At 47.1% G+C, this 15,167-nt stretch overlaps 1 protein-coding gene across 1 annotated transcript in view; it reads left to right on the top strand.

Annotated features, from left to right (window-relative positions):
• The window catches only part of ZFX (zinc finger protein X-linked), a 68,291-nt gene that overhangs the window by 35,905 nt on the left and 17,219 nt on the right, over positions 1-15,167 (top strand). The window contains exons 4-6 of the mRNA XM_075335399.1: positions 10,171-10,317; positions 10,434-10,574; positions 10,726-10,863. Of these exons, the coding sequence (XP_075191514.1) occupies positions 10,171-10,317; positions 10,434-10,574; positions 10,726-10,863 (426 nt within the window). The remainder of the gene's footprint in view (positions 1-10,170; positions 10,318-10,433; positions 10,575-10,725; positions 10,864-15,167) is intronic.

The following is a 15,167-nucleotide window of genomic DNA, read 5'->3' as shown; positions in this document are numbered from 1 at the left end:
AATCCCAATCTATTCTAAAGCTGCCACATATTATATACAAAACACAATATATTATTGCACGGAAAATGTATATCATATCATATAAATATAATGAAACACAAATATATTTGGTTTTCATGATGCGAATATATCCCTAATGTTCTTAAACAAACCTCTGAGGTCTTTACAGAACAGATGTAGTTACACTGAGAATACATTACACTCAGGTGGACTCAATTTACTGATTGGATGAGTTCTGGAGTAAATGTGTCTCTCAGGATTATGTTTAGTGGCATAAGACTACAGATGCTGAATAGAAAGGAACATCACAATTTTCAGATTTGTATTTTTAAAATATTTATAAAACCATATGTGTATATATAATGAACAACGACAGAGCAGAGTCGAGCAATAACGTGAGCAATCCAGGATGCTGTTAAAAAATTTCTTTCATTTTATTCTTAAATCCATTAAAAAACAATGATCCAAGCAGTTCAAAGCAGCAGTAACGCAGGAAAGTAGTGTAGATGGGACTACACATTTCAGCGGTAAAACCCGCCTTCTTCACGGTCTTGACCGGTCTTGACCGGACAACGAAGTTAACCAGGTCAGCTGAAGTTCCAGGTGATTCACAGGAGTGAGCTGGTCTACTCTGTTTGACATATATATATATATATATAATATCCACAAATCCTAGAACAGAATGCGGCAACTCACTCCATCGCGTGCAAAAAATATCCTTTATTCTGCGTTATTGCAGACAAAATACAGGAGCATGGGGAGAGAGGGGGTGCAGGGGACGGTGAACGGACGACAGCCTGTTTCGCGCTGACACAGGCTGTCGTCCGTTCACCGTCCCCTGCACCCCCTCTCTCCCCATGCTCCTGTATTTTGTCTGCAATAACGCAGAATAAAGGATATTTTTTGCACGCGATGGAGTGAGTTGCCGCATTCTGTTCTAGGATTTGTGGTTATGGACTTGTGTTGTTGCTGAGCACCGCTCCACCAGGCATCTTCAATCCAGGAGCAGTTAAAGTCCAGAAACATTGATTCCATGCAACTGTGAGTACGGCTCCACTGTTTGGCAGATTTTGCTCTGCAGTGCCCGATCTTGATAATTTTTATATATATATATATATATATATATATATATATATATAAATAAATATATATATATATATATATATATATATATATATATAATAGGGTTTTCCTCTGTATTAGACTTGATTTTTTTTCTTGAATATCCTGATGGAGACTGAGTTCTCTGAAACGCGTTGACCTGAATAAAAGAAATGTAAGTTAATCAATATCTGGACCTTCTGGTGACAGCGCGGCATACACTCTGTTTCTCTACTCTGGTATTGACTTCTACATACCCGGGGCTGCAGCGGCCGCCATTTCTGAAGCGTGATTAGGAGTTGTGATTGGCACAACCCTAATAGATGAGTTTATTCACCTTTACTTTTTCGCTCATAGGGTAAGACCCTATTCTACGCTTTTATCCGTAGTTTCGTATACTACTTGGTGTTAGTATATCACAGAAAATCCAAATAAGATGCACTTAATTTTGGGTGTAATGTGAAAAAATGTGGAAATATTCACAGAGTATGAATACTTTCTCAAGGTACTGTAACTACCTGCAATGTATATATTATAGTGTTCTTATGGCTGGAATATGGAAATTTACTATATTGGGGTGTTCAGCTTGGCAAAATCTTGTTTGTCTTTTGGATGAATAAAAAGATTAAATCTAACACTTTACCCCTCTTCACCACCCGACGATTTTCTAGTTTTCGTTTTCACTTTTCCTGCCCTTCTTCCAAGAGCCATGACTTTTTTTTATTTTTCAACATAGTCATATGAGGGCTTGTTATATGCAGGACAAGTTGTACTTTTGGGGTTCTGGCGGGGAGCTCCATGCCTGAACGCTTTTACATCCCACTATCCGAGATATAGCAGCGAGATTTAACTAGTTAACAGGCGCAGGTATTAGCTGCAGGTCATCAGACCAGCTGACGTGCGGGGAAACATGCAAGTTTACATTAAAGAGACACACGGCCTTGGATGTATAATATACATTTAATGTCGTGAAGGGCTAAAATAATTTGAGTGCATCGGTCCCAGGGTCTTGTCAACTCCATTTGTTCATTGATTTTGACTCAGGTTAGCGCTTCCTCCTCTGTCAGTGAGTTCTTTGAATCAGGGTTGTTTTCTGGCAGCCCACTTGACTCTCTGTATCAGCCAAGACGGAGGAGGGATCATATTAGCTATTTAAATGAAGCGTACAGCGAGCCCCCTTCAAGCATATTACTGAGAAGGTCTCTATTGTGTATTAACGAATGCACAATAGTTGACTGGACTTTGGAATCTGTGCTAAAATCTTCATATAGAGACTTTTTTCTTACACTTTATTGACTAAATAATAGTAGATCCTGTGTGGTTTTTCCATGTGCTCAGCCAGCACCGTACAGTCAATGTGTTCATAACAGCAGCGACTAGAGCTTGCTCCACTCACTGAAATTTATCCACTTAAATGCGTCTGTTATTCAGTGGCATATAAATGGCACAATTGCTGGTGCATGCTCACACCTCCCTCTGTCACCTTTCTGCCGCCCACAGCGTAACTTCCGGATGCTGATGGGTTGTCTTGGCAGCTGGGGCAGGCTGAAGACCCCATTGCTGCCATTTTAGTCTGTCAAGTGCCCCAAATAGACTGAAAACATAAAAAATGGTAAAATAAGCTTTGAATTGCCTACCTTTTCTTTATCGTTCCTATGGGAGACCCAGACATTGGGTATATAGCTTCTGCCTCCGGAGGACACACAAAGTACTACACTAAAAAGTGTAGCTCCTCCCTCTGAGCCTATACACCCCCTGGAGAACCAGATCTAGCCAGTTCATTGCTTTGTGTTCAGGAGGCATACATCCACACATGCATTCTCATCTGATTTTTCATTTTTGGAAAGAGTTTGAAGAAAAGCGGGTCCAAGTCTGGACCCCCGGCATGTCCCTTCTCACCGCACTGTGTCGGCGGTGCTGTTAAGGTTGATTCCAAGGCTGGAGCCTTACATGCCGCGCTCCTTCACCATCCCTCGGGCTCTGGCTTGAAGTGGGAGCCAGCACGGTTCTCCATGCTTGGCAGGAGACCGGTCTCCATCCGCAGCCCTTCAGGATCCTGCTGGACGGAGCACTCATCCCCAGGGACTTGGAACCCTGCGTCTCAGCAAGCTAAGTACCTGAGACGTTTATATTCTGAGGGTCCCTGTACTTTATTATGGTGGGAGAGTGTGCTGAGTGAGTTTTCTGACATTTCCGGCCGGTTCTCTGGCTGTCGCCTGAGAACCGCGCCGATGGTGCCTGCGCGCCGGCCGCACCGCTCAAATTTAGGCCGCCGGAGGCCTACTTTCAGTTTCACTGCCCTCGCATGTCATTCATGCAGAGGGATAGTGCGGCTCCGCCCAGCAGCCGTTCTGCACAGGGGAGGGACACTCCTCTCTGAGTACATGTCTCCTCCCCTGTAAGTCTCTTTGGCCCTCCAAATCCCGCTCTCAGAGCAGGTCCCCCCCTCTCCTCGCTCCAGCGCCATTTTATCAGCGTTTTCTCTGCGATCAGCACTGGCTGCAGCATCCCTGCTGAGGTGCTTGGGGGTCCGGGCTTCGGGATCTGGAGGGCACACAACACCGCTCCAGCGGTCTGGTAAGCCACAACCTCTGGTTGTGGGCCTCTGTATATACTCTCTGGGGGTCACTCTGGCAGAGCCCCCACTTCAGCAGCATGTCTCACACGAGGAGCAAGGCTCCAAAGCTATATTCAGTATGCACTGCATGTAAGCTCGTGCTGCCTGAACCGAGCACATACCCACATTGTGATGCCTGCTCTAACCTGACAATGCCTCAGCCTGGAATCGCACCCACAGTGGTCTCTCCGGCTGCTCCGGCTCCTGTGGCTGAACCCCCGGCTTGGGTAGAATCCTTCTCTAGGTCAATCTCCCAGTCTTTTGCCGACTCCATGGGACATCTGTCCCGAACTTTGCTGAACATGCATCAGCCCCCTTCACAGGGTGCCTCTGCTGCTAGGGCTCTCTCAGAGGAGCTCACAGAGGATTCTTCATCTGGTCCCAGACCCCGTCCTCCTAAGAGGAGACGTAGGGCTCCCTCCCCTTCCTCGTCCCGCGGCTCTGTTTCAGAAGCTGACTCGCGGGACGAGGAGGATGCCTTTACAGGGGGCTCGGAGGCTACCTCCATGTGCCCCATTGATCTGTCCGAAAGTGACTCAGATGTTAGTGATTTGATTGCGTCCATTAATTCTGTACTGGACCTCAATCCGCCAGTATTAGAGGAGCAACCCTCTCTGGCAGAAAAGCACCTTGCCTAAGAGGACAAAGAGTGTGTTCTTTAACCACTCCAGTTTTCAGGCCGCTGTGACCAAGCCTAGGGCCTGTCCTGACAAACTCTTCCCAAAGTTCCGTGGTTCTGATGACCGTTTTCCCTTTCCACCTGAGGTGGTCAAGGAGTGGGCTCATTCACCAAAGGTAGACCCCCCGGTGTCTAGACTCTCAGCCCGGACAGTTGTATCAGTGGCTGAGGGCACCTCTCTTAAGGATTCCACTGACCGCCAGGTTGACCTTCTGGCCAAATCTGCATATGAGGCGGCAGGGGCCTCGTTCTCCCCATCTTTTGCAGCAGTGTGGGCTCTCAAAGCCATCTCTGCTTCTCTAGAGCAGATGCATTCCCTCGCCAGGGAATCTATGCCCGAAATGGTTGCCTTAACTTCCCAAGCTTCCGCTTTTTCATCCTATGTCATGTCTGCCATGCTGGAGGCTTCTCACCACACTGCGGTGGCTTCGGCTAATTCCCTCGCTATCCGCAGGATCTTGTGGCTTCGAGAGTGGAAGGCAGATGCTTCTTCAAAGAAGTTCCTTGCTGGGCTCCCTTTTGCTGGGTCCAGGCTATTCGGTGAACAACTGGATGAAATTATTAAAGAAGCTACTGGCGGGAAGAGTACTTCCATGCCACAAACCAAAACTAGGAAACCTGTCCAGGGTAGGAACCAGTCGAGGTTTCGTTCCTTTCGTTCCTCCAACTGGTCGTCCTCTAAGCCCTCGGCCTCGTCCACTAACTCAGCCAAGGACCAAAAATCCAACTGGCGCACAAAGGCGCGTCCACAGAAGACCACTAAGGCAGCCTCCTCTTGACTATCTGTCCGCGCCAGCAACGTCCTTAGTCAGTGGCAGGCTCTCCCACTTTGGCGACGCGTGGTTTCAACACGTCTCCGATCAGTGGGTGCGGGATGTCATCTCCCACGGCTACAGGATAGAATTCTCTTCCAGCCCGCCAAACAGATTTTTTCTGTCAACTCCCCCCTGTTCCAAGGCCGCCGCCTTCCCTCAGGCCGTGGCATCCTTGCAGGCCAACGGAGTAATTGTACCGGTTCCCGGCCGGGAACGGTTCAGAGGTTTCTACTCAAATCTCTTCCTAGTCCCCAAAAAGGACGGTTCCTTCCGGCCCATCCTGGATCTCAAGCTTCTCAACAAGCATGTTCAGGTGCGGCATTTTCGCATGGAATCTCTGCGGTCAGTCATTGCCTCAATGACCCAAGGGGATTTCCTGGCATCCATCGACATCAGAGATGCCTATCTGCATGTGCCAATTGCAGTTTCTCACCAGCGTTTTGCAATCGGAGAGGAACATTTCCAATTCGTGGCTCTCCCCTTCGGGTTAGCCACGGCCCCTTGGGTATTCACCAAGATCATGGCAGCAGTGATTGCGGTTCTGCACCTCCAGGGGTTGGCAGTGATTCCTTACCTGGACGACCTTCTAGTCAAGGCTTCATCCAGCGCAGACTGTCAGCGGAGTGTCTCGCTCACTCTTGCCACTCTAGCCCAATTCGGGTGGCTGGTCAATCTGCCCAAATCCACTCTGACTCCGACCCAGAGGCTCACGTACCCAGGTGATGCAGTTCGAGACTCTGCCGGCACTTGGGAAGTTGCCCTTGATCAAACAGCAGTCCCTCCAACTGGCGGTGCGCTCTCTGTTGAGGCATTCCATCAGGCACCTGATGCAGGTGCTGGGTCAGATGGTGGCGTCAATGGAGGCTGTTCCCTTTGCCCAGTTCCATCTGCGTCCTCTGCAGCTGGACATTCTCCGCTGTTGGGACAAGCGGCCTTCCTCCTTGCACAGGTTAGTGGCTCTGTCGCCACAGACCAGGAGCTCTCTTCAGTGGTGGCTTCGGCCCCTCTCTCTGTCTCAGGGACGCTCCTTCCTGGCTTCGTCCTGGGTGGTCCTCACCACGGATGCCAGTCTATCCGGCTGGGGAGCGGTATGTCTCCACCACCAAGCACAGGGCACTTGGACTCTGTCCGAGTCAGCCCTCTCGATCAATGTGCTGGAAACCAGAGCAGTGCTCCTGGCTCTCCTAGCTTTTCACCACCTATTGGCGGACAAGCACTTCCGAGTCCAGTCAGACAATGCGACAGCGGTTGCCTACATCAATCACCAAGACGGGAAACGCAGCCGCCTGGCAATGTTGGAGGTACAACGTATCCTTCAATGGACGGAGGACTCCAAGTCCACCATATCCGCAGTCCACATCCCAGGCGTGGAAAACTGGGAGGCAGATTATCTCAGCCGTCAAACCGTGGACAGTGGCGAGTGGTCCCTGCATCCGGCAGTGTTTCAGTCAATCTGCCGCAAGTGGGGCACTCCGGACGTGGACCTAATGGCATCCCGTCACAACAACAAGGTTCCGATTTACGTGGCTCGCTCCCACGATCCTCAGGCCTTCGCAGCGGACGCTCTGGTTCAAGACTGGTCCCAGTTTTGTCTGTCCTACGCGTTTCCCCCTCTAGCTTTCTTGCCCAGAGTCCTGCGCAAGATCAGAATGGAGGGCCATCGGGCCGTAGAGGTGCCGTGGCATCTTCCGGACTGTCCAGACCTTCTCTCACAAGGTCCGTTTTTCCGCCAGAATTCTGCGGCTCTCAGATTGACGGCGTGGCTTTTGAGTCTTGGATCTTGACGGCTTCTGGTATTCCTCCTGAAGTCATTTCCACTATGACTCTGGCCCGGAAGTCTTCCTCGGCCAAAATCTATCACAGGACTTGGAAAATTTTCCTGTCCTGGTGTCGCTCTTCCGGCTATGCTCCTTGGCCTTTTTCCTTGCCGATCCTTCTGTCCTTTCTACAGTCCGGTCTGCAGCTAGGACTGTCCCTCAATTCTCTCAAGGGACAAGTCTTGGCTCTGTCAGTGCTGTTCCAGCGGCGTATCGCCCGGCTGGCTCAGGTCCGCACCTTCATGCAGGGCGCGTCTCACATCATTCCGCCTTACCGGCGGCCCTTTGATCCCTGGGACCTCAATTTGGTCCTCACGGCCTTGCAGAAACCCCCCTTTGAGCCTCTTAGGGAGGTTTCTTTGTTTCGTCTTTCACAGAAAGTGGTCTTTCTAGTGGCCATAACTTCCCTCAGGAGAGTCTCTGATTTGGCTGCGACTCTTCGGAGTCACCTTTTTTGGTTTTTCATCAAGACAAGGTGGTTCTCCGTCCGACTCCGGACTTTCTCCCTAAGGTGGTTTCTCCTTTCCACCTTAACCAGGACATTACCCTGCCTTCCTTTTGTCCGGCTCCTGTTCATCGCTTTGAAAAAGCGTTGCATACTCTGGATCTGGTGCGGGTGCTCTGGATCTATGTGTCTCGCACCGCTGCTCTTAGGCGGTGCACCTCTCTTTTTGTGCTAACCACAGGTCGGCGTAAGGGCCTCTCTGCTTCTAAGCCGACCTTAGCCCGTTGGATTAGATCGACCATTTCGGACGCCTACCAGTGTTCTCAGGTGCCTCCCCCGCCGGGGATCAAGGCACACTCGACCAGAGCTGTCAGTGCCTCTTGGGCTTTCAGGCACCAGGCTACGGCTCAGCAAGTCTGTCAGGCTGCCACTTGGACTAGCCTGCATACCTTTTCAAAGCACTACCAAGTGCATGCTCATGCTTCGGCAGATGCGAGCTTGGTCAGCTGTCGCCCATTTCTGAAGTTAGGCTCTGCCTACTTCTCAGTTTTTCTGTTTATTCCCACCCATGGACTGCTTTGAGACGTCCCAATGTCTGGGTCTCCCATAGGAACGATAAAGAAAAAGAGAATTTTGTTTACTTACGTAAATTCTTTTTCTTATAGTTCCGTATTGGGAGACCCAGCTCCCTCCCTGTTGCCTGTTGGCAGTTTCCGCGTGTTATCACCGGCTGTTGTCGTGGACAGAGTCTCCGGTTGTTCTGGTTCTTGCTCTGTTTTTACTTGTGGGTGGCTTTTCTCCTTCAACTTTTGCACTAAACTGGCTAGATCTGGTTCTCCAGGGGGTGTATATGCTCAGAGGGAGGAGCTACACTTTTTAGTGTAGTACTTTGTGTGTCCTCCGGAGGCAGAAGCTAAACACCCAATGTCTGGGTCTCCCAATATGGAACTATAAGAAAAAGAATTTCCGGTAAGTAAACAAAATTCTCTTTTTTTTTCCTGTAGAAATAAAAAGAAATTAAGACATTTTATATCCATGTGCCCTTTCGAGTCAGATTTGTAAACACATCTGGAAAATGCCATAGAGGAACAAAAAAACACATAAAACACCATAACTGAGACGGGGGGGGGGGGGGGGAGGTTTAGGCAAAAAAGACAGTGTTATAAAGTTTTTTTTTTATGTGGTCACAGCGGCCTGGGCTCTTATATACAGCATGTTAGAATGCTGTATATAAAAGCCCGGTGGTGGTGGTGGCCGTGGCTTATACACCAAAAAAGTGGGGACAGGTTCCCTTTAAGAGCTCCATCAACTGGAAAAACTTACAGGAATGAAAAAAAGGAAAAGAAAAAACAGAATACAATGGTGGATAGGACTTTAAGGCCTAAGCCACACGGCGAGAAAATCGGTGCGAGTGGAGTGCGATAAAACATCGCATTCCCCTCGGACCAATTCTAGCCTGTGTGTCAGCACACATGAGCGATTTATTTTCTCAGCCCTAATCGGACCGAGAAAACAATTGCAGCATGCTGTGACTGTAATGCGAGACTCTTTCTCTCGCACCCATTCAAGTGAATGGGGCGAGAGAAAAATCGCACTGCACTCGCGGTACACCGGTGTACCAACAGTGCAATGCGAGAATGGCAATAGCAGACTACAGAGGAGAGAGGGAGAGAAATCCCTCCCTCCCCTCCTGAGTGCCAGCCCGCCCCCGCAGCTGAGGTCTGCTCACATGATCAGACCTCAGATGCAGGCACACTCGTATGACACTCGGCTCCTGCTGTGCTGCCAGCACGAGCCGAGTCTCATGCGAGCATCGCAGTAGTGCCCCATGTGGCCCCAGCCTAAGGAAGAGTGATGCATCTTCAAGTCAAACTGAAAGGTCACAAAGCGCATACAGCAAGGAGAGGTCAATCTGAGTCCCAAAAAACTCCAAATACTGGTAGGATTGGAAATCCAATAATTCCATCTTTTGTATAGTGCAAGGAAAGGGTTCTTTCCAGTTAGAGCAGTCAGACTGTGGAATACCCTACCACAAGAGGTAGTAATGGCTGATACTATAATGGGTTTGAAAAAAGGGCTGGATGATATCCTCAGTACAAACAACATTGTTGGTTATAAATGACTTAGTGACAAAATGTAGAACTGGTGGAGGAAGGTTGGACTAGATGGACCTAGGTCTTTTTTCAACCTAAGTAACTATGTAACACTAGTTGATCTTCTATCAACTAGTGAACAATTTTAGAAAAACCTGTGAGGGTATGGTAAGCTAACCTTTCATTATCTGAGGGCTTTTTCACATTTATCTGCTTTTTATCTAAGGCATTTTCCAGAGAAGAAGCCATCACTGCATCACCTCTATTATTGACTTCTTCTATCACGCATATTATTAAATGGCACATCCTGGTTGATAGGTGTGGATTCTGATAAAGACGGGCCGCAGAGACATATTTTTCACTGAGGAGGAGTAAGAGGCCTGAACAGTTGTCTGCATGTTGGAATAGCGGATTCTGTATCTGCTGTCCTTCATTGCATAGCTGGTCATTAGGGGAGCATATATGATATCGTATGTTGTGTAGCTATGTGCTGCTTGTAAGAAAATAAAACTGCCTTCTTTTAAGACTATTTTCATATGCTACAAGTATTGTAATCTGTGAATTTGCTTGTAATGCATATTTTACTATATTATAACTGTTTAGTGGACGATGCTGAAAAGATTGATGAAGATGGTACAGGAGAGATCACTATGGGCTGTGAAGTGGATGGAGACCCAACGAAGTTAGATGGCTCATGTCCAGAAGTCATCAAGGTGTACATCTTTAAGGCAGACCCTGGCGAAGACTTGGGTATGAAGGTTTCATTTCATTGTGGAATTCATTTTATTATTAATACATGAAGCTGTGTGTGTCTTTGTATGTATGACTTCATTTATTGTCAAGTAACATTAGTAACTTCTTGTCAGGTGGCACTGTAGATATTGTCGAAAGTGAGTCTGAAAATGACCCAGGAGATACACTTCTCGATCCTCATACTGCTGCTCGTCTTCTTCCGCGTGAAAAAATGGTTTACATAGACGTGAATGACTCTCACAATGACGATTTGGGTGAGTTCACGAGCTAGCGTCATACTCCTCCCCTCTGAGGGTGTATTCTGGAGGTTCTTTACTGGAGGCAGCTACTTTTAGTTTCTTGTTTTATCTGCAGTATTTCGTTTGCTTTGGTTTGCAGATACAGGTGTGTTTTTTGTTTCTTCAGATGTAGCTGAAATTGCTGATGAAGTATATATGGAGGTGATAGTTGGAGAGGAAGATGCTGCAATAACCCATGAACATCAGCTGGATGATGCCGAACTAAGCAAGACTTTCATGCCAGTTGCCTGGGCCGCAGCTTATGGTAAAGTCATGCGTGTTGCATATTTTTTGACTTAATTTGCACTGTACACTAAGTGGCCAGTTTATTATGGTCATCTTTCTAATACTTTGAGTTTTGTTTTTGTCTTCCCCGTATGGTGTATACATCATTGTACAGAGTGGGCCATTTATATGGATACACCTAAATAAAATGGGAATGGTTGGTGATATCCACTTGCTGTTTGTGGTTTCCCACTCTTTTTGTGCTAATTGCTTAAAGCATTTGATGAATAAGCTCCTATATCCCTTACCTCTCTAGTGTCTCATAGAATTTGATTGAAAAATGAATGACATCTTGGCAACCTTCACTTTGTGAAATAATTTATGTCCTTTTTGTTTTGTCTTTGAGTTAAGTTTTTAATATCAATAAAATGTAAATGTTATAAACAGAAAAACAGGTATATGCTATCACAATATATAGGAAGAGGGGGAAACTTTTCAAGATGGGTGGTGACCATGGCGGACATTTTGAAATCGGCCATTTTGGATCCATCTTTTATTTTTTCCAATGAGAAGAGAGTCCTGTAACATCAATCTTATTGAGAATTTCACAAGAAAAACAATGGGGTGCTTGGTTTTAATGTAACTTCCTTCATAACTTCCTTCCTTCCTTCCTTCCTTTAATGTAATATTCCTTCATTAGTTATTTACAGTTTTATGACCACTTATAAAATGTGTTGAAAGTGCTGCCCATTGTGTTGGATTGTCAATGCCACCCTCTTCTCCCACTCTTGACACACTGATAGCAACACCGCAGAAGAAATGCTAGCAGGGGCTTCCAGTATCCATTGTTTCAGATGCTGCACATCTGGTAACTTCACAGTATAGACAATTACTTGGTGCACCATCCCATTATAGGTGTCAGGTCCGAGCATTCCTACATGAACAGTGTCCTGGAAAGTGGATTGGTCATTGTGGGCAAGTTGAATGGCCACCAAGGTCTCCCCATCTGACCCCTTTAGAATTTTATCTTTGGGGTCATCTGAAGGCAATTGTCTATGCTGTGAAGATACCAGATGTGCTACATCTGAAACAACGGATACTGGAAGCCCATGCTAGCATGTCTTCTGCGGTGTTGCTATCAGTCTGTCAATAGTGGGAGAACAGGGTTGCACTGACAATCCAACACAATGGGCAGCACTTTAAACACATTTTATAAGTGGTCATAAAATTGAAAATAACTAATGAGCGAATACAGTGTAACCAAGCACACCATTGTTTTTCTTGTGAAACTCTCAATAAGTTTGATGTGTTACATGACTCTCTTCCCATTGAAAAAATAAAGTTGGATCTCAAATGGCCGACTTCAAAATGGCTGCCATGGTCACCATCCCATATACTATTGAGCTAAAAACAAGAAGTTGATATCACCAACCATTCCCATTTTATTTAGGTGAATGCATATAAATGGCCCACCCTGTACTGTACTGTACTGTTTTTGTTTTTATGATTATTTGTTCTCCTTCTGTTTACCCTTGTAAATCTAACAATCTTTGTTAAGCTCCAGCATTTAAAGAGAATCTGTCATATCTAAAAACAAAAAAATGCTCTTAACTTGTGTATATGGGGTTAATCAGCAGACTAATGGCTTAATGACACCGTGCAACCTCCACGCTGATGGCCCCGCTGCGCAGAGGACATGATCTTTATTCCTCACAGCGTCCTCATCTTTCATTCATAGAGGCGCTGTTTCACTGCTCAGTACATAGTGTGCAGCGCCTGTAACCGCGCCCCGGGGCTGACTGACAACCAGCTCAGCATCAATTTAGAACAAGCTGTCAGTCAGTGCCAGGGGTGTATTTACAGCCGCTATTCACTATGCACTGAGCGCTGACTGAAACTGAGCCTCCCTGACTAAAAGCCTGAGACTGCTGGGAGGAATAAAGTTCATAAAAAACCCTACTAACCTGCAGATATGGGATTAATCTGCATGTTAATAATGTTCTGATGCTGTGCAGTCACCGGACTGAGATATCCGCTGTCCGGAAGAAATTAACTTTATTCCTCCTGGCAGCCTCGGGCTTTCAGACATTGAGATGTGCTGGCATGCATAGTGAGCGGCATCTGTAACCACAACCCAGCACTGACTGATAGATGGCTGTCACTCAGTGCTGGGGAAAGGCCGGCTGTCAGTCAATGCCCCACTCACTATGCACAGAGCAATGACTGAAGCCGTGCCTCTTAGACTGAAAGCCACAGGCTGTTGGGAGGAATAAAGTTCATTTCCTCCAGGCAGCGGGGCTCTCAGTGCGGCTGTCGCACAACTTCAGAACACTATTAATCTGCAGCATAAGGCTATATGTGCACACTTGTAATGACCACAAAAGTGAGCTTTACACGCAACGACATCACTAACGAGATGTCGTTGGGGTTGTGGTATTTGTGATGCACATCCGGCCTCATTAGCAACGTCGTTGCGTGTGAAACGTAGGAATGACCGTTAACAATCAATATTACTTACCTAATCGTTGATCGTTGACCGGTCGTTCCTTTCCCGATTACCGTTGCAGGACGCAGGTTTTTCGTCGTTCCTGCTGCAGCACACATCGCTACATGTGACACTGCAGGAACGAGGAACATCTCCTTACCTGCGGCCGCCCGCAATGAGGAAGGAAGAAGGTGGGCGGGATGTTACGGCCGCTCATCTCCGCCCCTCTGCTTCTATTGGCCGGCTGCTTAGTGATGGCGCTGTGACGCCAAACGAACCGCCCCCTTAGAAAGGAGGTGGTTCGCCGGCCACAGAGACGTCGCTTGGCAGGTAAGTATAGTGTGACGGGTCCTAGCGATGTGCGTCACGGGCAGCGATTTGCCCGTGACGCACAACCGACGGGGGCGGGTGCTTTCACCAGCAACATCGCTAGCGATGTCGCTGTGTGTAAAGCCCGCTAAAGATGCATGTTTTCGCCCCCTCCCCCCCAAAAAATGCACCGCAGCAAAAATTCATGCGTGTTTTCTGCGTTTTTGCCCAATGCGTTTTTAAGTCAAATCTAATGACTAGAAGAGCTTAAAAATCCTGGCAAAATCGCAGAAAGAAGTGACATGCTGCATCTGTGTGGCCACCATAAAGACACAGCCAAATAAAGCTGCAATGTGTGGAGAGAAAAACTGAAATCTCATAGACTTTGCTGGGGAAGGAAATGCATGAGTTTTGGCACCAACACTGCACCCAAAAAAAGGTGCCAAAAGATGCAGCTTGCGCATGAGGCCTAAATTGGACACTGGCTGCACTATTGAATAGCTGCGGGGTTTGAGTAAATAAATGTAAGTTGTGTCTCTCGTGACCCGTCTGGGGTTGGTCCCCAGCCGCTTATCCTAACTCTGATCTTTTTGACTGACAGCACCAGCCCTTTTTTATGTACACACACAGTCTGCACTCGGCTTTTCAAAGCGCTTTCTCTGAAAACTCTGCAGCATTTGAGAGTAAAACATAAATGACTGAATTAGCGTAGCCAGTGTCCGATGTTATGCCGCCTGTGGTTTCCGCAGCATGAATCTGATGACAGGTTCCCTTTTACTAGCCATTTACCGATTCTGTTTTCTTCACCTCTGTAGGAATGTCAGCAGCTCATTTATATGAGCAATAGTTTTCCACAGTCAGCCCACATTCTGTCACATCACATCTATTGCTCATTATGTCTTACTAGAAATGCTGGTAGTCTCCGAATGTTTTTGTTACCCTTTTTATATCTTCCAGTGATTTCATTTTCGTAGTAGTATCCCTTTCCTTAATAGAAGTCTGTCAGCCCCAAACTGAAATGAAACTATTTATACCTTCATAAAGGGAACTTTGCCCATACAAAAATCATTCTTGTACTGTAAAATCATTCTTGTACTGTAGATTTTTAGTAAATATGTTTTAGAGAAACCGTTTTCTTACATATGTTAATGAGGGGGCCTTAGTGCATCCTTGTTGTGGGCAGGACCTCGGTGTATCTTTCCTCTACTCATGGTGATTGGCAGTGCTAGTGTTGGAGGGCTGCCTTATCTAGCTGCTCAGCCTGCACATGCTGTGGGGGCCGAGCGACTGCAGATCAGTTAGGCAGGGGCTGAGGGTTCATCCTGTGTATAGCAGCTGCTTGCTACTTACAGGACTTCAAAGCACCAGTGACCAAAACTAATAGCAGATGAATGAGAAGGGGCACATACTAACTGTGCACGTGCTCACCCCCTCCATGTCTATACAGGTGTGTGATCCTGCCTCTCTCTATAGCAGCGGCTTACTATACACAGGATCACACAGCAGCACATGGCCACTATACACAGAGGAGGGAGAGGAGAGCACGGATA

The sequence above is a fragment of the Anomaloglossus baeobatrachus genome, chromosome 2 (genome assembly GCF_048569485.1).
Source record: "Anomaloglossus baeobatrachus isolate aAnoBae1 chromosome 2, aAnoBae1.hap1, whole genome shotgun sequence".
NCBI classification, from domain to species: domain Eukaryota; kingdom Metazoa; phylum Chordata; class Amphibia; order Anura; family Aromobatidae; genus Anomaloglossus; species Anomaloglossus baeobatrachus.
This window is presented reverse-complemented; position numbering and strand designations above follow the sequence as displayed.